The 23259-nt window shown below is 40.7% G+C and overlaps 1 protein-coding gene across 4 annotated transcripts in view; it reads left to right on the forward strand.

Annotated features, from left to right (window-relative positions):
* LOC106877781 (uncharacterized) overlaps positions 1-23259 on the forward strand; it is a 248611-nt gene that overhangs the window by 44993 nt on the left and 180359 nt on the right. For all 4 annotated transcript variants that reach the window (XM_052967253.2, XM_052967252.2, XM_052967255.2 and 1 more), the window contains exon 2: positions 21503-21750. In XM_052967253.2, coding sequence (XP_052823213.1) covers positions 21731-21750 — 20 coding nt within the window. In that variant the 5' untranslated portion in view covers positions 21503-21730. The remainder of the gene's footprint in view (positions 1-21502; positions 21751-23259) is intronic.

A 23259-nucleotide genomic window follows, 5' to 3' on the forward strand; every position in this document is an offset into this window, starting at 1 on the left:
CTGTTTTGATGGGTATTTTTCAGATTTTTTGTTTTCGCAGTCCCCATGGAAATGCTCTGGACTATCTTTTTAGCAAAAAAAAAAATTAGCGAAAAGGATGTTTTTTCACACCAACTGATTTTAGTTGATTTTGAAGACACTACATACAATGATTTTTGGGGGCACTACATCCTTAAAAACTATAGGAGAAGCTTTTTCAGCAAAAAAAGTAAATATTTTCAAACAAAAAGGTGTGATTAAAGGGAGATTTTTCTGTTGTTTCTAGCAAATCTCATGACCACCTTCCTCATTTCTTTCTCACTCTGACAAGTATTGATGTTTTTCAATATTTTGTCTCCTTTAATAGCATAAATGAGTTTATGCTATGAGAAAAATTATTTTGAAAATTTGATTTTTAGCAACCCTAAACCTTACCAGTCGTGGGATTTTATTCTTTTACTTGTTTCAATCATTTGACTGTGGCCATGCTGGAGCACCACCTTTAGTTGAAGAAATCGACCCTCACAATTTATTCTTTGTAAGCCTAGTATTTATTCTATTGGTTTCTTTTGCCAAACCTCTAAGTCGTGGGGATATAACTACACCAACATCGGTTGTCAAGTGATGGCAGGGAGACAAACACAGACACACACAAATATATACATATATATATGTATATTTGCTGAGACCCCCTTCGGTCATGACTGACCATGGGATTGCACCTAGAAAGTTACCCTCTCAGGCACAAGTCCGGGCAAAGTTGTTTTATGGAAGACCAGCAGTCACCCATGCATACCGGCCTCCCCTCTCCACGCCACCAGTGTTATCCAAGGGAAAGGGAAAGGCCGATACAGCTTGGTACCAGTGATGTCGCAACTCATTTCTACAGCTGAGGGAACTGGAGCAACGTGAAATAAAGTGTCTTGCGCAAGAACACAACACACAGCCCGGTCCAGGATTCAAACTCACAACCTCATGATCGTAAGCGCGATGCTCTAACCACTGAGCCATGAGCCTTCACTATATATGTATATATATATATATATATAAAGAAGTCCAGCTTATTGTTTGTATCACGACAGAACGCACGCGTTAACCTTTATACAGTAAGTTTAAACTATTTTTTTAACGCGACTCTGTCTATCTCTATATCTATCTCCCCCTCTCATTCTTCCCTCTACTGTTTTTCGCCTCTCCCTGTCACTACTATCTCTCTCTCTATCTCTCGCTGCTCGTCCTTCGCCTCTCACTGTTACTACTACTATCTCTCTCCCTCTCTACCTCTCGTTGCTTATTTTCGTTCTTCGACTCCTCAAGCTCGCACGTACTTCTTTGCCCCTCCAGTTCGTGCATCACAGCGTTCAATACATACACACTTCACGTCTGGCTGTACAGCCTTTTTGTTTGTTTATTTCACCATTTCGTTTTCCTGTCTTGTTTTCCGTCCGCCACTACCCTCCATGAAAACAATTTAATTTGTGTTCGTGGGAAGAACCATTTTAATGATGCGTACTGCCTTAATTCTTCGAAACGCCGGGGTTTTAATGGTGGCAGCTGATGAAGGAGATGTTTCTATGTGGCCTGCTTGTTTGTTGCACCTTGTTTACCATTTTGTCCATGTTCTTTTGCCACGTCATGTACCCAGTAATGTATCTATATGTAAATGTGGATGAAGGTATATACATACATGTACATATATATGCATATACTCATATATTGTTTATATATATATATATATATTGATAGAAAGGACAACAAAAGAAAGAAAGAGACCTCGAAATGTAAATAGAGGAATTTATCTGTAAAAATATTTGACACTTATTCGGTAGCCATGATAAAACTCCGAGTTTCGGATGCTGGGGTGGGAACCCACACCGCCTTCTCTTCAGTTATCCGGCCATTGAAAATTCCTGTGAAAAATGACCGTTAAACAAAGGGAAATTACTGTGTGTTTGACCATTATTAAGACAAAAGAGCTACAGATCACTAAGGGGAGGGAGTAAAGGTAAGGGGGTAGAAAAGTCTATAGTGTTCACGTAAGTGCACCAATCTGTACATTCGCCTATATGTATATACTAAACCACCCCTGCTTGAAACACACACATGCTCACCCACATACTCACCAAAAACTATACATATATATATACATGTACATATACATATATATACCCACATACACAGGTATACCCGCCTACGCACCCACATACACACGCACTCAACAGCCTTGCACCCATACACACGCACGCATGGGTACGTGCGTATATAGATGTATGTGCATGCATGCGAAAATATGCATATATAGACGCGTTTTAACCTTATAGTTTTTTCACACTTTCTTCTGTAATTTGCTTTTAGCCCTATGGTTTTTGCTTTTTTTTCGTGAACAACAACAACAACAACAACAACATGGAAAAATACCTTAGGAATGAGAATCCAGATTCAAAATTTCCCTAACACACTTTCTTCCTGTTTCTTGAATAAAAGCTGTGATGGACTGCCATCCCGTCCTGCTGTGGGGAACACATATGCCATAGAAACCGGCAAGGCTTTAAAAGGGCGCAAAAAAAAAAAATAATAATAATAAGCCAAATCTGAAAGTTTTGCTGGGTCTGTGAATGGAAACTGTGTTTTTCTGTCAAGGTTGGGATGACACTAACAGACAAAGTTCAGCAAGACTTCTCCATCACTTTCCCATTTCTTAGCACAAAAGACCTCAATTTTGATAGTTTGGAGCTCATCCTTGCTGATGATATGATTTTCTTGAGTCCTTGAAGGATCCACCTTCCACCAACCATTGTTGATGTTGTTACAGTCAGGTCATCCATGAAGGCTCTTATAGATGGTTGTTGCATACCAGATTTCGTTTGGGGCCCCTAACACTCCACCTCTGCTGACTTGACTACCATGTTCACGGTGAGGGTGAAATGGGTTTCTGAAATGGTGCAGCCAGTTATAATACCCTTTTCGAGCCTGCGCCACTTGGATGCTGTATGACCAGAAGTGATTCTCCCCTACAAGTTACAATAAGAATCTCGAATGAGGCTGATCTTCCGGTTTAATTATATTTTCTATTAGATCATAACCATGGTCTAGGATGAGAAGCATTTTTTGTCCCATCTCCCATAAAAGTCATTTTATGCAGTTCATATCTCTCCTTAGTTTGTATTGAAAACTTCAAAAATAATTCTTGCTGTACAAAGTAATCAGGTTTTTCTGTACTGCACCCACCCCCAGGAATCTTCCACCAATTCGTTGAGGAATTACATGGAGAAAGAAGAAAAGGCCAAAACTTAGCAAATAGTCCTCAAAGGGGGAAGTGAAAGAGGAGGAGGGTACAGAGCTCCACTCCAAGGACACAACAAAAACAACAAGCACAAAAAGCATAAATACAGCCCATTTTATAACCACTCCAACAAGAAGAAGAAAACACAAAAAACTGAAACAGCAAAACAACAAAGCAACTTAAACTATATGCAAAAAGTATCCATTAACTTCACTGCTGTAAACAAAAATAACAGTGAATTGATGGAATACCTAAATAAAAATAAAATCAAGACAGAAGGAGAGGAATGAATTTGAGGATTTCATCCTCAAAATTCCAAAGGACTGTGCTAATAAAAGTGTCATCAGATGTGTACAAACAATTCAAGAGAAATTCCCAGTTAAGGTGAAATTTTTAAAAAAGACGATAGATAAAAACTTTAACAAGGGGCTTCTACAAAACATTAACCTGAAGAGAGGTCTGAAACATCTGGGCTTCTGGAAATTCAAGATGAGTGATCTTCTTTCTTTCTCCAGTTAACATGATTGTGCTGAGAATACAGTGTGTGAATGTACCTGGCCTGAAGTCAGCTCAGAAGGAAGGTTCATTGCTCAATGATCTCTGGTCAATTGATATAGATGAGTCATCCATCAGTGAGATGATGATTTTTGGAGTATACATACTAGTTTCTTTTTTCAATGACTATGAAATATTCTTATCTCATTGTCTGTCAGGATCAGACAGCAGGGTAGCTGTGCTATTCCAGAAATTCTTACATCTCAAAATATGAGCAATCTTCTTGGACCTGGACAGTAAGTTGGTGGCCCTGGACATGAATGGTAGTGAAGGTAGCACCTTTAGACTGATGGCCTTTTAGGCTCTGACTGGAGCTGGAAGACTATATTTCTTCAAATATCTTGAAACATTCCTGGGAATGTCTCGCTTTTTAGTATTAGTTGGGGACTGGAATTGTATTTTGGACATATGGAATGACTGTGCGGGGCTAGTGCATAGCAGGAGCCTCTACAGGAACCATATTAGTGAGCAAGTTAAGTGGCAGTCAACAGGGACAAGCATCAACAACTGATGGTAGGTTGCTCTGAAGAGGACAATTAGAGTAGAATTGATAGCATTTGACAATGAACTAGGAATTGAAAGCAATAGATTAGAGGGAGAACTATTTTCAAACTTAGAAGAGGCTTTTAGTAAAGGTATTGTAACTGACATGCTAGTGGTGAGAATGGCCATTGACCATTTCTTTAAGGTGAATCCACAGAGACTGCTTTGTCAGAGCTAAGTCTAATGCACTCAAATACGAAGGAACTAAAGTCGTTCAATGGGCCTGAAAGATGGAGACACAACATGACAACAAAACCATGAACAGGTACTGAGTAGGTGTATGCAACCTTCCAACAGTACTTCATAGGACTGTTTGAGGAGGGTGATGGGTCAGCAGTGGTGGTGGACTTTAGTTTGTACTTGGATGGTCTGTCTTAGCTTCAGCAAAGAATATAAAGTTCTTCAAAAAGCCAATAACAGCTACTGAAATAGAGGAAGCAATGACAGTTGCACTAGTCACAAATCGCCTGGTTTTGACGGTGTGCCCGATGAGTTCATGCCAGATTTGTTTGGTAGCCTCTTGAAAGAAGTTTACTGTAACTGTCAGCAGAACATGAGAGTGGTAATGCTGCTGAGGAAGGGTACTGACAACGGAGACATGCCAGGGAATTTTCAGGTCATAACCAATAAACACAGAATTTAAGATTTTGACCAAGTTGTTTGCCAAAAGTTGGCAATTGCTCTTGGTAATCAGAGATGTGCAAATGTGCACAATTCCAAGCAAGTCTATTCTCAACAACTTCCACCTGTGATACATCACAGAGAGGGCTCAGATGAACCCTCACTTTTGTGGGGCTTTGATCAATCTGAGTCAATCTAAAGCATCTGATAGAGATGACCATTATTACTTGGAAGCTGTCCTGAAATCAGTTCAGTTCAGACTTGTTTTCAGAGGCAGGATTGCTGCAACACACAGTACCTGCTTGGGGAGTAAAGTAAATGGTCACCTACTGGTATGTTTTGCATTGCATATTCAGTCTGCTAGGGCTACCTGCTCTTACCCCTTCTGTATGTGCTGGTTCTCAAGCCCCTGTTATGGAAGTTGGAACAATTCAGGGGCATCCCATTTGAACTAGGACCTGGGAGGGCAGAGTTGGCATGCATACATGATGTTACTATCATTATGTCGACACCCCTAAAGTGGAAAAGGTCAGTGCCATTCTAAAGGAGTGTAAGTTGGAAGCAGGGGCCTAAATCAATGCCAACAAGTTGGTAGATTTGCAACCAAGCATCTAGAATGCCCAGCTGATGGACCAGTTAAACTGCCCATGGTCTGGTTTGGTCCCAACCAGCTGGATAAGAACTGGGGGATAGTGACAAACAGGGTGGCCAGTCTTACCCAGTAATGGACAAAATGGAAGCTGTCCCTGAAAGGGCAGATGGAGGAGGCAAATTCCTACATCATTGTCATCATCATCGTTTAATGTACGCTTTTCATACTGGCATGAGTTGGATGGTTTGACTGAAAACTAATAAGCCAGGGAGTGGCATCAAGTTTCAGTCTGATTTGGCAAGGTTTCTATGGCTGGATGCCCTTCCTAATACCAACCACTCCAAAAGTGTAGTGGGTGCTTTTTACATGTCACTGGCACAGGTGCCAATGACATGACATCAGCCACAACTATGATCTTACTTAGCTTGACAGGTCAACACAAGCACAGTATATCACCAAAGGTCTTGGTCACCTGTCACTGCCTCTGTAAGGCCCAACACTCGAACGGTGGTGTTTACGTGTCACTGGCACAGGTGCCAGTCAGACGGCACTGGCATCGGCCATGACAACAATTTCGCTTGGCTTGACAGGTCTTCTCAAGCACAGCATATCACCCAAAATTTGAAGGGTATTTTTTATGTGCCAGTTAAGTGACACTGGCGTCAGCTACGACTATGATCTCACTTGGCTTGACGAGTCTTCTCAAGCACAGTATATCACCAAAGGTCTCGATCACTTGTCATTGCCTCCATGGGGCCCAACGTTCAAAGATCATGGTTCACCAACTCATTCCATGTTTTCCTTGTTCTACCTCTTCCACAGGTTCTCTCCACCGTTAGAGTGCAACACTTCTTCACACTGCTGTCCTTGTCCATACATATCCCATGACCATACCAATGCAGTTGTCCCTCTTGTACACCACATCTGATACCTCTTATGTCCAACTTTTCTCTCAGGATGCTTACACTCTGTCATGCATGCACACTGACATAACACATCCAGTGATGCATATTAGCTTCATTTCTTACAAGCCTATGCATGTCCTAGGCACAGCCCATGTTTCACTACTGTATAGCATGGCTGTTCGCACACAGGCATCATACAGTCTGCCTTTCACACTGAGGGGGAGGCCCTTTGTTACAAGCAGAGGTAGGAGCTCTCTGAACTTTGCCCAGCCTATTCTTATTTTAGCAGCTACACTCTCAGAGCATCAACCCCCGCCTCTGACTTAGTCAACTACTTCCAGTTTTCCCCTCTGGCATGTGATAGAGTCTCTTTTCTGTACATTTTTAGTATTAATTGTACCTGTACACCTTCCACACACAAAAATTATTTTCCCTGTTAACCTTCCTCTGATATTGCTGCACCTCTAATGTGTCCATAGCTTACACTGGGTACATCTTATGGAGTTTCTACTCATGCCTTTTCTACAGATTGAGCAGGGCCATCTACCTGAAGGGAATTGTGATTTGTCTACTTTCCTATTTACTAAGACTTTGGTTTTTGCTAGATTGACTCTAAGGCCCTTCAATTCTAGACCTTGCTTCCACACCTGAAACTTCTCTAGTTCTGGTAGTGATTCAGCTATAAGAACAAGGTCGTTAGCACAGAGGAGCTTCTAGGGTTAGCCTGTCTTAAATTCTTCTGTTATTGCCTGGAGGACTATGATGAACAAGAGGGGGCTGAGGACTGATCCTTAGCGAACCCCTACTTCTACCCTGAATTCTTTGCTATACTTGTTGCCAACCCTCACCTTACTGACAGCAGCCCTGTGCATATCTTGTACAGCTCTCACCAACTACTCATCTATCCTTAGTTTCTGCATTGACCACCAGATAAGGGATCAAGGGACCCTGTCAAAAGCTTTCTCCATATCAACAAAAGCCAAGTACAGAAGTTTATCTTTGGCTATGTATTTCTCCTGCAGCTGCCTTACCAGAAATATAGCATCAGTGATGCTTCTCCCAGGCACAAAACCAAACTGCATCACATCTAGACTAACTCTCTTCCTAATTAGTTATGCTATGACCCTCTCTGTGACTTTCATCACCTGATCTAACAATTTGATACCTCTGTAATTGTTTCTATCTAAGGCATCACCTTTACCTTAGTAGCAGTTGACTATAGTGTTGCTACACAAGTCATTAGGTATGAAGCCTTTGTGTACCAACTGGTTAACTATACAGGTGACTAGACCATAACCTACACAACCAGATATTTTAAGCTTCTCAGTGGTGATACTCTATGGGCTGGGGGATTTCCTTGTCATTATATCCTTAATTGCATTATCTACCAGGGTACTGTTGATTCAGATAGCTGCTCACTCTGTTGGGTCAACATTTGGTGGACTCTCCTACCATTCATTCTCTTCATTTAGCAGCCTTTCATCGTGGCATTTTCAAGCCTCTTTCTTTTTAGAATCATTAAATGCAAGTGCATCATCATCCATGCAGACACAGTTCTCTCCTGTGACATTGCAATTTTCTCTAACATATTGTCCTGCAATTTGAAACACTTCAAGTCACTGGTTGTCACATCACAGAACATTGGCAAACTTCTTTTCTGCTTCCCCTCTAGTTAAGTATACCAGTCTCCTAGCTTCCCTTCTGGTGATCTGATACAGTTTTCTGCTACCACCACACTTCCAGTCCTTCTAGGTCTGTTTCTTTTCTCTAATGGTCCTGCCAACTACATTGTTCCGCCACCATGTCACTTTAGGTTGAGAGCGGATTTTGCACCGGCCACAGATCTGGTCAGTAGCCCTCAACAGGTTGTCTGTAAGAACCTCCATTTGTCTTCCATGCTATATGTTGTTATATCCTTCTCTTTTTCATCAAATGCTTCAAGTAGTACGTCTCTAAATCTCTGTCCATTCACAGGATACTTAAGTTTCCAGACCATTCTTTTCCTCACTGGTCATCTTCTGGGAAGTCATTTAGCCCTGATTCTGAAGTTGCAAACAACTAACCTAAGCTGGGGAGGTGCATTCTTCACCTGGGAAAGTTTTGGAATTAATAAGCAGCCATCATTCCTGTTTCCTGGCACGAATGTAGTGAATTTGACTAGTGTGCCCACTGGACTGGTAGGTGAACAGGTGACTGGCTGGTTTCCTGAAGTAGTATTGCAGATCATAAGGTCATTTGCATCACAGAACTCCAGTAGCCTGGTTCCATTATTATCTATCACCTGACCATCGTTGCCCCGGCTACCACTTGATCAAGTTGGAACATCTGTTATATATTTTCTTGTGGAAGGGATGTGTTTCAGTAGTCAGGTGGTAAGTCTGCTGCTAGCATGGTGGCTTAGGCATACCATGGTTACTGATGCACCAACATGCACTGAAGTTGTGTAATGTGCAATGATTCTTAGATGTTGAATGTGTGTGGGCTCCATTTGTGAGGCATATCTTTGCAGCTTGTCTCCTTGACAGAGATGCAGTCCTGATAGAAGAAAAGACTGATATTGGGTACTTGACACCTTGAATGTTGTTAGGCACTCACAGCTATCTACCACAGCAATATGATCAGTGGATGTTTCACTTTAGCAATATAGGGTGTTTGAGATAAATTTGACAGCTTACATAAAAAGAAAAGAAAACACAATATTCCATCTAAAAATAAAAGTATTTAAAAAAATATAAAAATATAAATTTGATTATGGCTGAGAGATAACAGCTTACTCAAGGTAGTCACCCTCAGCTTCTACCATGGCATCAAGATGGCTTCAACTTGGTGCAAGCATTCCTCATTGTGTCCTTGGGAAGATCTTCAAACACCTTGATCTTGGCCACCAGCTCAGCTTTGGTGTTGCAGGCAGAGTGGATGGAGTTTTCTCAACTGTGCCCTACACATAGTAATCTATGGATTTCAATTGGGAGAATCAAAAAGCCATAAATTGGGGTTGGTGAAGTTGTAGAGATTCTTTAAGAACCAATTCTGACTCTTTTCAGAGGTATGACAAAGAGCTGAATCCTGGTACCACACAGATGGTCTTCCAGCAGCAACCCCCTCCAGCCAGAGATTGGCCACAGTCAGCAGTAGCTTCACATAGCCATCTGAATTAAGCCTAAGGCCCTATTCAAAAATGTTGGGAAGCATAACATCACCCTCATTGGAGACACACCCAAAGATCATTACAGTTTGGAGGAACTTGGTTTTCATGATAAGTGGGGCATCACATGGACTGTAAGCAAGCCAGCCACTTGTGTTCTGGGTGTTGTACAACTGGTCCTGGCAGAAGTTCTTTTCATCTGAGAAGAATCAGATCATCCCAGGCTCATCATGTTGCATCAGCTTGTTCAGGAGCTTCTTTGCCTTCATTGAGTAGTTCTCCTTGATCTTGGCTATGAGAATTTGTCCCTTGTGTCTCTTGTATGAGTGGTAATAAAGGTCTTCATTCAAGGCCAGCTCCATAATAGTGACTCCAATACCTATCTCTCTTACCAAAGCCCAGATTGCCTTGCTCAGATCTTCTGTCATCTTGTCCAGCAGTTGTTGCATGAATTTCAGCATGTGGATGCAGTCAGAACACCTGCTGGCCACAGCTTCATAGTCTCTGTTGAAGCTGTCTTACAGCTGCAACAGTGTTGACAGAGCATTGAGCAGCCATCATGATGTTGGCATATTGATACCCAGTGTGAGTCATTATGATATAAGTAACTCTTTTCTAATATTCAGATGGCTTCCAGTCCTCCATTTCAGCTAACTTTTTGCAACTACAACTTTAATTTGTATGCTCTCTAATGGTATTGTCTGTTCACAAATACAACAAGCTGTTCCTCAAACAAAAAAAGAAGCATAAAATTGGTCAAATTTAGCCCAAACACCATGCATATAGAGGATTAGTTGCAGGAACATGTGGAAATGTTCTTGGATAAAGCTCTAAGCATTGATAAAAATGAACAGGGACTACAATGGATCATTTCTAAAGTCCTTGGCCTGGCACTGTTACTAAGGAGCACTACCAGTTTGAGATAAACTATACAGGCATGGATGTGCTGTCAGATGGGCTTGTCTGAGATGTGCACAAAATGATGAAACCATTTTGCATGCACTTGTTTAGTATCTCAGCATTGCTGACTTGTGGAGTTATATTGAACACCTGCTGTCATATGTGGGACAGATCCATCTACTGTTCGAGTCCATAGTAGTGATTGTTCCACTCCCTTCCATTAATTGAGCAGGTAAGGCAGTTTTCTTGTGTCTGATCGCTATGGCAGAAGAGGTTGTCTGGTGGACGAGGTTCAAATGAAGACAGAGACATTTCTATTTGGTAGACCCCTCATTGACTTCTTAGGTTTCACTTTGAGGTTTTACTTAAAAGGTACTATCCTCAAGTGAATTTATTGAAAGGTGGATGAAAATGGCAAAAATGATAAGAGTGGATGGTACTGCTTTAAGTATAGACCTGTGAGTTGAAGAACAGGCAATAGAGGGGACACTTATGTTTGGTGTTCAGAAACATTTTGGAGAATCACATCATTATCACTATTTTTTCTCCTTTTTACTGATGTATACTATGTGTATTTCTTTATTTTTACTATATACCATGTATATCTTTTACATTTTTCTTATCATTTCAGTCTATGTAAATCCCTACACTTTGTTTTTTCTTTTGTTTTATCCATTTCATTCCTCACCCCTGTGGCAAACAAAAAATCATTTCTACTACCATTACTACTACTACTACTACTACTACTACTACTACTACTACTACTACTACTACTACTACTACTACTACTTTTTGATTTTATCTCAGATTTTGTTGGAACTTCTGGAGTCTTGCATGAACAGTGGACTTGCTGCCTGTAGCCTACAATACCATGCAATCTGTTCTTTTCAACTATCTAATACTTTTCTGATTATTTTGGTCATGCTAAAGAGGCAAACCTTTTGTAACAGTTCTACTGGGCACTCTGTTCTGATTTCTTTATATTCCTCTTGATGCCTTCTGATACTGTCCCCAAGGACCCAACAATAATTGGCACTATTTCCACCTTCTTCATTTTCCATAGCCAGGCTATTCTGTACTTAAGAGGGTTGTATTTATCTATTCTTTTGCCTTCCTTCTTGACTATTCATGGGTCAAAGGGGCACACAACATCAACTATATAGCACATGTGGTGCATCTTGTCAACCACCACCAAGTTTGGTCTGTTATGCTCTAACACCTGATCTGTTTGGATTGGGAAATCCCAGAGGATTTTGCAAGTCTCTGACTCTACCACTCTCTGCAGTTTGTGCTCATACCATGCCTTGCCTTTCTCTAGCCCCACTTTTTGTACAGTTTCAAATGTTGTGCTTTCACTACCTTATCATGTCACCACAGCTTGTAGTAGTTTTGGGTAAGTCTAGGGCATTCGTTCATGATATGAGCAATGGTTTCATACACTCTGTTACAGATACAGCACAGCAGAGACACTTGCTTATTCCTAAAGTTGAACTTCCAATTTGTGGCCAAAGCTTGGTCTTGCACTGCCAGTATAGTGCTCTCAGTCTCTTTTTTTAGTGTTCCTTTCTTCAGCCAATACCACCTATGTTTTCCTGCAATTTCTGTTGTGGTTACATGGAATTGATTGTGTAGTCCCTTGTTGTGTAATGCTTCTTCATGTCCTTTTTATACATCTTCCTTTGATTTTCCTTTTTACTCTGCTTTCAATACTTGCTCGTTCCTAACTGACACTAGCAAGATTTCTTTGCTTTGGGATAGGTATCTCATTAAGCTCTCGAGTTCGATATGTATGTCTTTCACACTTATCAGTCCTCTTCCTCCATTTGCTCGCTTCATGTATAGATGATCAGTATCTGCACATGGATGATGAGCTTCATGCATCGTTATGACTTTTTGTCTTCCAATCCAGCCCCTTTAGCTCCTCCCCTATCCACTTCAGGATTCCAGTGCCATACCAAACTACTGTGACCGTGCATGAGTTTATTGTCAAAATTATGTTTCTGACATTCAGTTTGAAACCAATATTTTTCTCACTTGCCTCAGGTACTCTTTCTTTGTCTTTTCTTTCATATCATTGTGTTTAATTCTATCTGCCTCAAGTATTCCCAGGTATTTATAACTGGATTGAGGTTCAATTGCCTTCATCATTTGGCATACATATGCCTTCTGTCCTAACAAATTTTCCTCATTTCATTGCCATCATAGTACATTTTGAGAGTCCAAACTCCATCTTAATATCATTCGAGCAAATCTGCACAGACTGAACTAGGCTGTCTAGTTCTGCCTCACTTTTGTGAACAACTTCAAGTCGTCCATGACTAGCGAGTGGTTTAGTTTTTCTCTTACCTCTTCCCAGATCATACCCCAACTTTGTCTTTTGTAGTATATCACTCAAGAGGATCATTCCCAGCATAAAGATCAGTGAGGACACACTGTCCCTCTGGAAGATTTCTCACTTGATTTTCACCTCTCCTAATACCTGATTCTGATTTTCAGCTCAGCCTAATACCTGGTTCATTGTTGTTGTTATTATTATTATTATTATTATTATTATTATTATTATTATTATTATTATTATTTTGTGTTTGGAGCAAGAAGACACTTGTTCATAACCCATAAGTTTTCTTTAAATTTTGTTGTTTTATTAGTTTGTATCCCAACTTTTGTTGAACTGTTAACTAAATAACCCAGCTTGCTACAAGCAGGGCCAGCTGCAATGACCAAAACTCACCCTTTAAGAGTGAATTTTGAGATTTAAAAATTGCAGATTTAATGATTTAAAAACAAAAATATAAATATGGTTTCCCAAATCTGGTGAACTGGAATGGCTCTTATGACACTGCTTTCCCACCACTAGATGATGTGGTACAGAAATAAAGCAAAGACTGCAGCAGCAGCAGCAGCAACTAAAGCAGCAGTGACAGAATCAGCAGCAGCAGTAACAGAAGCAGTAGCAATGAATAAGATATATTTTAAAATGATGCAAGCATGACATCCACCACTGTCCCCAACACCAACATCAACACTACCACCATCACCTCTACCACTGCTACCACCACCTCAAACATTAAATAAAACAACAGCAGCAGTTCCTTTTTCTTAGCAGAAAGGGAACGATTTTGCACAAACCTGTAAGAAGGTGGAGAAAATCAAATTTACAAAAAATGTTGAGCGATGCTAATATTCACTTATCAAAGACTGGCAGAACAGTTTACCTTAACATACCAGAGAAAGTGTAAAAAGACATTAAGGAAAAGAACATTATAAATTGATGCATATCATTAAAGAGGAGACTGCAGTAAGTAACAGAAGCCCAGGTTGAAAAATGCCTGAGACTGGTCTGGGGTTTAAAATCTTATGTTGCCTGTGGGAGAAGCTTTGATACAATTGAGGTAAGATTCTCAACTGAAGAATCAACCAAGGAAAATGCTACAACAACCTTCAAAAGTGAAGAATAATGATTGATTCTGACTTAACTCAGGTGAAGGGTTGTCAAAGTATAGGTGGTGAAGCTGCCCCCAGAAGTGGACATCTCTCTGTTGATAGCAGTTGTATCATATGGTATGGCGGACAAAGTAAAATTCTGTAAGTATACAAAATGGGAAAAGAGAATGGGTCAGGTACAGGAATGGAACTGTTGTTGCATGCTGATTTGGGCACTGCTGAAAACATCCCTGGCCTGATCAACCTACCTAGTGGAGCACAATTATTTGTAGCCACATTTGTGGCAAAACAAACCATTTAAAGGCTTTCTGCCCTATTCAAAGAGAAAAAAACCCCTGCTGCTGTAGACTCTCCCAACACAACAACAACAGCAACAAAAACAACAGCGCCACCACCAGCAACAACAATGACACAAGCAGCAACATCCAAAACTAAAGCAACAACAGCATCAACAGAAAGAGCAGCAGGGAAAATCCATTCATCAACATCAGCAGCAAGCACTGGTAACACATCGAAGGAAAACAAAAATAACACTTTCACCATCACAGCTGAGAGAAGCCTCACCTGCACCAGACCACCAGCCAAGAAATGCACTCTGTGCAGACATACCCCTTCTCCTCCGACACAGATTTCCCCAATTGTGTAAACTTGTCTAGCAAGGAAAATTATCTTTGAGACCCACCAGAATGGATCCTGGTGAAAGGAAAAGAAAGAAATTACAAAATGAAAAGTGTAGTACAAGACTAAAATCAAAGAGGATAGAGGAGGAGACACAAAAACCAACAAACCATCACACATCCACACCATCGCAATTACAAACATCTCCAACACTACAAACACCACCAACATTACAAAAAACCTCAGCAAATGAAAACACAAAACAATGCAAACCAACAATGTGAACAACATTCCCAAGATATCACAAACGACAAAAACTTAATAAAACATATTCAAAAATACACAGATATTACTCTAAATGAATACCCCACCCCCATGTAACATCTCTATTCACATAAAAATTATTAGAACAATGCAACAAACTTACAACAAACTGAAAGCAAAATACTCCAAAGGAATGGGAAACTTTTGTTGGACTATAAATAAAAGGCCCTACAAAGAAATGCTTGTCAAGACCCACAAATAACCAGGACAGACTATCTGTCTCTACACAAAATATAGGGTAAGTGATTCTCTTCATTCTCCTTCTCTCTGACAGACATAGCCTTGCTCAAAATACACAGTATAAATGCATGTGGCCTTGGGTTGCCATGGAAACAAGGCCACATACTCAATGACCTCAAGTCATTAAGTTTAGATGTAGTGGCTATCTGTGAAACCAGACTCTCTGACTGACAGACATTCATGCCCTCTTTTAGTGGATACAAGATTTATCTATGATTATGTCAACCAGGATTGTGGGGTGGAACAGTGGTGTTTTTCCAGAGAGGTCTAGATCTGAAAATAAGGACTATCTCCTTGGACCCAGAAGGTAAATTGGTGGTCCTGGATGAGAGCAATAGTAAATAGGGTGCCTTTAGACTGGTGGCTGTTTATGCTTTGACAGGGGCATGCCAGCCAGATTTCTTCAGCCATCCGGAAGTTTTCCTGAGAATATCTCAACCTTTCATACTAATAGAGGATTGGAGTACCATCTTGGATGCATGCTTGGATTGTGTGGGGCTAGCTGTTAGAAGAGGAAGTGGTGCAAAAACCTTGCAAACCTGCTCAGACGTTTTCAATTGTCTAACAGGTGCTGACTAGATTTCCCTAATGTGCCAGTGTGGACATAGACAAATGCATCAGGTCATCAAATTTGTATCTAGATAGAGTATTCTGTAGGCTGGTAGATAAGGACAGTATAAGTTGTTCACTTTTTAAAATTGTCCGCTACACAGACCATAAATTTGTGATCTGCACAGTTTACCTAGATATACTTCATAGGCCTGGTTAGTGGAAGCTGAATGCATCACTCCCAGCATGCCAAGTTTCAGAGACCAGATTAACGAATTAGTCAAGTCGGCATTAACGGGGTTAATCATCGACAACAGACAGTTTATTGCCCTGAAAAAGGCAATTAGAGTAGAATCAATTAGGTTTAGAGCATTAGCAATAGAAAAGAACAGAATAGAGGAAAACTTAGAAATTTAGAAGAGACGCTTAGGAAAAGCATCACAACTGACATGCTGGCAGCAAGATTGGCTCTGGATCAATTCTTCAACACTAAGTATGAGTTAAGGTGTGTGCTCTAAGAAATATGGGAACAAAAGTCACTTGATGGACTCAAATGGAAGATATGCTACATGACAACAAAGCCACAATTCAGTCTTTAGTGGACCAAAATGTGTGCACAGTACTCAAAGCCCAAGCAGATGTATGCGGCACTTCAACAGCACTTCACCCAGCTGTTTGGAACAACTGGCAGCCTGGAACACAGGATGGACTTCAGTGCCTACCTCAATGGTACATTACAACTCACAACATAAGAGCAGAGCATTGTGTAAGGCCAATAACAGCCATGGAAATACGGGATGCACAGCTATGGAGGGTGATGGGCCATGGAAATATGGGTTGCACAAGGAGCAAATCACCTGCGTTGGATGGTCTTCCCTACAAGTTTTAATTTCATATGCCAGACTTATTTGGTGGCTTTTTAGTAGATATCTACTGCAACTGGTAGTAGAATGGAAGAATTCTTAGTTCTGTGAGTTGAGGAGTGGTGGCACTGCTGAGAAAGGACCCAAACAAGGGGTATCAAACAAAAAATTTTAGGCCCATAACACTGTTGAATGCAGATTTCAAAGTTTTGGCCAAGGTGTTAGCAAAGAAGTTGGTGCTTGTTGAGGAACTGATTGGTGAAGCACAATCCCAAGCAGATCCATCCACCTCATGCGATACATCATAGACAGGAGTCCTGATCAATTTACAGCCTTCGATAGAGTTGACTCCCAATACTTGACAGCCATTCTCATGTCAGCCAGCTTTGGTCCCATTTTCTGTGGCTTGATTGCTGCAATGTACAGTGACATTTATTTGATAATTCAGGTGAATAGTTACCTATCAGAATCATTCAGCATCATGTGCTTGGTCATTCAAGGTTGCCTCCTCTTGTTTCATTTTGTCCTGTTCAATGTAAGATGTTAATAAGGCTTCCACTTATCCGAATGTTCCTCAATGTTCTGTGAATATATTGTCTTCCTCGGGTACCCACTACATTCATCCTGTAGACCTTCAACTCATATGTAAAATACATGAAATCCAATTGATTAAACCTATCACTCATCTGGGAATCTTAGTTTGTATTCAAGTGAAGTAAAAATGCCCAAACACGTGACGAAAACAGTTGATGATGAGTTCCGTAAAGTAGCTGATTCAATTCTTCATCGGAGCCAGTCCAATTCTCTCAAAGTATCATCAGCCCCTTTTGAAATACCAGAGTATCCAATTGAAGAGAAAGAACAGAAAACCTACCTAGAACGTCAACTAAGGGTCAACAAAATAAGTACCATTTGAGCTACATGGCAGTGAAACATGGGCTGTAACTGCTGAGGACATACGTAAGCTCGCAAGGAATGAAGCCAGTATGCTCCGTTGGATGTGTAATGTCAATGTGAATACCCGTCAGAGTGTAAGTATCTTGAGAGAAAAGCTGAACATTAGAAGCATCAGTTGTGGCGTGCAAGAGAGACGATTGCGCTGGTATGGACATGTGGTGAGAATGGAGGAGGATAGCTACGTGAAAAAGTGCCACACCCTAACAGTTGAGGGAACCCGTGGAAGAGGTAGGCCCAGGAAGACCTGGGCTGAGGTGGTGAGGCAAGACCTTTGTACATTGGGCCTCACCGAGGCGATGACTACTGACTGAGACCTTTGGAAATGTGCTGTGCGTGAGAAGACCCGGCAAGCCAAGTAAGATCGTTGCCAGTGCCCCTGGACTGGTTCTTGTGCGGGTGGCACATGAGATGCACCATTTTGAGCGTGGCCGTTGCCAGTACCGCCTGACTGGCTCCTGTAGGATTTTCGAGCGAGATCGTTGCCAGTGCCCCTGGACTGGCTTGTGCGGGTGGCACATAAAAGACACCATTTCGAGCGTGGCCGTTTTCGTGCGGGTGACACGTAAAAGCACCCACTACACTCTCTGAGTGGTTGGCGTTAGGAAGGGCATCCAGCTGTAGAAACTCTGCCAAATCAGACTGGAGCCTGGTGTTGCCATCCGGTTTCACCAGTCCTCAGTCAAATCGTCCAACCCATGCTAGCATGGAAAGCGGACGTTAAACGATGATGATGATGATGATGATGAACTAGCTCTAGAGCTACTACTATGGAAATTGGAGGCATCCCATGTGAACTAGGATGTGGGTCCACCACATCAGCATACACAGATGATGTCACTGTCATAGTGTCAAACACCAAGCACATAGGCCTGGTTGGCATTGCTTTGAAGAAATATGAGGCTGATAGATACTGGAACTGAGACTTACATAGTCAGCCTACAGAAAAGTGCCATCTTCACTCCTTGATTTTCTTCTTTGGATTCCTACCAGGGCTGATAGTCTCTTTCTTTCACTATTTTGTGTCTAATTCTGGCATTGTAGTAGACTCCTTTCTTCTGTAACATTTTTATCTTCTTCAAAGTAAAATTTGTTTTCATCTTGGCTATTATTTCTTTTTTGAGGTTTCATTGGCCCCTCTACCATTCTATGTTCTTGTTCTACTCTTTTTTTTCTTGCTCAATGTAGTCATGTTTACACTCTTTCATTATTAAGAAGATCTCCAGTTTCAAATGCGATAATCACTGTCTTTTCACAATTAGATTTTTCTGGTCTAGAAGTCTTTGATAGGGAACATGTCTTTCTCTTTCCATATTATTATAACTATTATTATTACTATTGAGTGAAAGGGTAGTGCATGCCATCAGAGTGGTGATCTCATGGTGATCTCATATCAAGATAAACAGCACATGACCTTGCAGGTGGGGCCCAGTTAGAATTTTCTTCAGGTTGAGTAGCCCATTCCATTCAAAAGGTCCCTGAATAAGGTTTGTTTAAGGATGATGAACAAAACACCCATGTTTCCAGAGGTGAATTATCCAAACCCCAAAGAAATCCCCTCAACACATGGCTATGATGTTCCCCCACTACTTCTGCTCAGAGATGCACATATCGTCAGCCACCAAGGGATATGCTCAACTTATTAAGATCAAGCAACTGACAAGCAAATCTGTGGTATTGAGCAGAATATGTAGCCCATCTTTTATACCAAGACAAACCATGTACATAACACTTCCAATCAGTTAAGATCAAAAGCCACGAGAGTCACTGCCTGGTACTGCATCAGAGCATTTATTTTTATTATTGGTCTATCTCAACAGCAATATTAGTAACAAGTTGAAGTTCACTGTTGTTGCTATTAACTGTAAGGAGTCAACGATTTTCTTTGATTCAACAGACATGCAATCAAAGACATTTCATCCATGACCAACTCCAGGTGAGGGTAACACAAGAAATCCTATAAAACAGTAAAAACACTTTTGCAATAAGATAATGGGGATTTCACACCAGCTACAGGACCACACATTTTAGGGTTGAATGTGTATGGCCTATAATTGATTTGGAAAATAAGTTCACATAATAAATGACTAGGGTTCCCAGTGCATTGGCACTCACAGTACTGAAATATCACATAGATTTTGTTGTGTTCAGTAGGTTTTGATTGAGTGGAGTGGTAATACAATTTTCAAAAGGCTTAAATCTTAGAGTAAGGATGATCTTTCTGTCGGTGTACATGAGGAGTAGTCAGTGCATTGACCTGTGGTTGGCAGCTGTTTTTACCTGGATGGAAGCCTGGTAATCAATTGAAATACAGCTTCTAGATAAAAACTTGGTTACTGAAGGCTTATAATGCCAATTCTAGCACTGAGAGCCACTTTAGCAAGCTAGTTAAGTGAGATTTGACAGATGCCATCATCTATATAGATAAAAGTGAAATTCTATCTGTCTGGAACACCTGTATCTCAGTCTACATTTGCTCTACATAGACATATTATACCTTTTGGAATCTGGATGATCCTGGGATTGAAAATCTGACCTTCACTTGGTTCTTGAACATCCAGTATTGGGATCTGATGTAAGAGCATTTGGGCTGCCATTTCTAGAAGGTAAGGTGACCGTGACAGGTTTCAAACGGTTTACAAGAGTTACATCCCTTGGCTATAAGAATAAATGCAACATTCTGTATTAGAAAACTGACCAAAACTTCTTTGAATTTAATACCAAAACTTTGTGACAACTACCTCTATTGCTTACAATAATAGAATTAACAAGAGTCAAGTACAATCACTCAAAATTGTTGGACTTCACCTCATGCAGCAGTGCTTTTCCCATGGTCAGCTCTGTGTTGGTTGTTCCAGAGTTGGAAATGGCAACAATCTCTACATTCTAACACCAAATGGTAAAACCTTGAGGGTGCTTTGCACCCACAGTGGGACAGCAAATGTCAAAAAGGTACCATGGAAGCACTGACAGGCACAATGTGTATATTTTAAACAAATTTTCATTAAAAAATTGTTGATATTAGAATGAGTAGAACATTATGTTACCAATGAACAGAAACATGACTAAAGATGTATCAAGGTCCAATATAATTTTTTCATATTGCCTTCTAAAGTAATTTCCATAAAAATGTAACATAGTGGGCACTTGCCCAAGCAAATATCTAAAAAGAGGTACATGTATCTATTTTTAAGGTTAGTATAAGAAAATTTGACTAATAAAGTACTATGCAAAATTTGTTTTTATTTGACTAAAATAATCTGATGCTTTTTGTAAAACATAGGGAGGTGATGTTTGTAAAACATCATTTGGTGAAAGTGGGTGCTGAGTAACAAAAGACTGAAAACTATTGTGCTATGTCATTAATGCTAATTAAAAGTTACATGTCCAATACTATAATACCATAATAATGTAAACTAAATATTCTACTGTTGACTGTGTCCAGTATTATACTCAATTGCTGATTTCTATACATGCATAGACATGATCCAGGGTGGGGGCTTATACTCATAACATAGTTTTATCTCTTCCAGTTTCATAATGAGAGTACACAATGCTGCTATATACCACCACTTTATAAGTAGAAGGATATAACACCATTATGCAGTAACTTGTTTTTGCAGAACTCTACTTCTGTGCATTTCCACTTTACAGAAATATGCTGGAAATTCACGTACAATGCAAGAAGATTGACAAGTCTGGCATCCATTGTAATGTTTAGAGAAATAAGTTGTTGCCTAAATGAAAACAAAAGTTATTGAAAACTTTCAGTGTTACCTAGTAAAGTGACAACTTGTGATGATTAAAATGAGTTGTTGAGATGAGGGTGGTTTGATTCAATGCAGTAGTACTGCATGACATTTAAACTAGGAAAAGAACAAGATCTGTAGTTTATTGAAAGTAATTTCTGGTGCTTATCATGATCAATTGTTTCAATAGTTTTTGTTAGACTATATCTATAAAATTGGTGTTTCACTTTATTTTCAGTAATTTACATAACAATTTCCACTCTACATAAGCTCAAAGAAGAAATGTGCTGAAAGTATTAAACTGCTATCAATGAGAGACAAAGTAAGACTGTACATGGGATTTTAGTTGAATCTTCAATGTGATTCATAGGGCACCAAGACTTTTAAATACTAAGAAAAGGATTACCAAATTAATTTGCTCAGACTATCAATTTGTTCCAATTGCAAGAAAAAGAGAACTTTCAAAATGAATTCCCTGAGTTTGAGGTAAGTGAAATATTGAAAATTTATTATAAAAAGATATCCTAATATCATCACATTTTGATACCATCCAGTTTTTAGTAGATAAAGGGCTCCAACTAGTTTAAGCAGTTGTATTTTACATTTGACTGTTCAATATAGACTCTGCAGTATACAGAATACCATTAAATAGAATCATGTGAAGTTTATGAAGGATAGATGTAGAAATTTTTCAATGAAGTGGGAAACTAATCTTTGTATTTACTGGAGGACATATATTGGCTGGAAGTTGCTTCTCTGTGAACCAATCTAGAATGAACTTATGCAGGTATCAGCAAGCTAGATTCTTTATGGTGGAAATAGGTTATTAAAATTTAGTTTTAGCATGCAGTGAAGACAGTCAAAACTTTTATTAACATGCATGTTTTAAAATTTTCAGGTGAATTGCAAGGTAAATTGACTAAAACTACTGGCACAAAAAATACATAATCTCTCTGCAACTGTGGTATGACGTCAGTGTCTGGGGAGGCTGACCGGAAGAGGAAAAAGGGCAGAGGGAGCCTCGATCGGGATTCGTGCACTTTTCGAACGGGGTCGTGGTCAGGACAAGACGTGTTAAGCGACGGTCTAGGTTTGGGAGAAGCAGCTGCTATTCCTGGTGTTCCTTGGGTTGGGGCAAGCTTCAAGGATTGGATACCGCAAGACAGACTCGCAGTCAACGAAAGGAAAACCGAGGTAAGGCGATTACATCTACTCGCACGCATACACCACAAGCTATTTCGGCCCCACGTGTAGAAATTCGCCGCGATGGCAGCCAAGATTAGAATCGCCAGCGATGTGATCAGGCCTTTTAATGGCGAAGGAGATGTGATGGCTTGGATGCGAAAAATTAGGCTCGTTGCCAAGCTACAAGGAATAAGTGATGTGGCGAGTCTCATGGCACTATACTTGGAAGGGAGCACCCTGACCCTGTATTTAGAAATGGACGAGGAAGAGAGGTTGAATGCGGAGAACATCGAATGGAGGTTGAGAGAAGCGTATATGGAGAGCGATTACGCTGCCTTCGTTAAACTAGGAACTATTAGATGGGGGGGAGAACAGGTGGATGAGTATGCGGCGGAAGTGCGTAGACTGGCCACGCTGGCTGGGTTTACGAGAGAAGGCCTGGACAGAGCGGCGCGGCTGGCGTTTGTGAATGGATTCCCCGACGACGTAGGGATTCGATTACAGCAGTTGCCTGGCGGGAGAAAGATGGCGCTCAGCAAGCTAGTAGCACAAACTCGCGTGTTGACACAGCACGTTGGACGGAAGCCGAGAGCGATGGCGGCAATGGAGGCGCATTGCGACAGATGACAGCCTGAAAAAGGCGTGAGGAAGCCTACCGAGCAACGACAGCGGCCGTTCTCAGGCCGGTGTTTCAAATGTCAGGGGCCGCACATGGCGAGGGAATGCGCCGAATCGGGGCCCGTCTGCTATCGATGCAGGAAGACTGGGCACGTCGCCCGTGATTGCGACCAGGGAAACGACCGTGGGGAA

Source organism: Octopus bimaculoides, chromosome 4 (assembly GCF_046866305.1).
Source record: "Octopus bimaculoides isolate indiv1 chromosome 4, ASM4686630v1, whole genome shotgun sequence".
Lineage (NCBI taxonomy): Eukaryota > Metazoa > Mollusca > Cephalopoda > Octopoda > Octopodidae > Octopus > Octopus bimaculoides.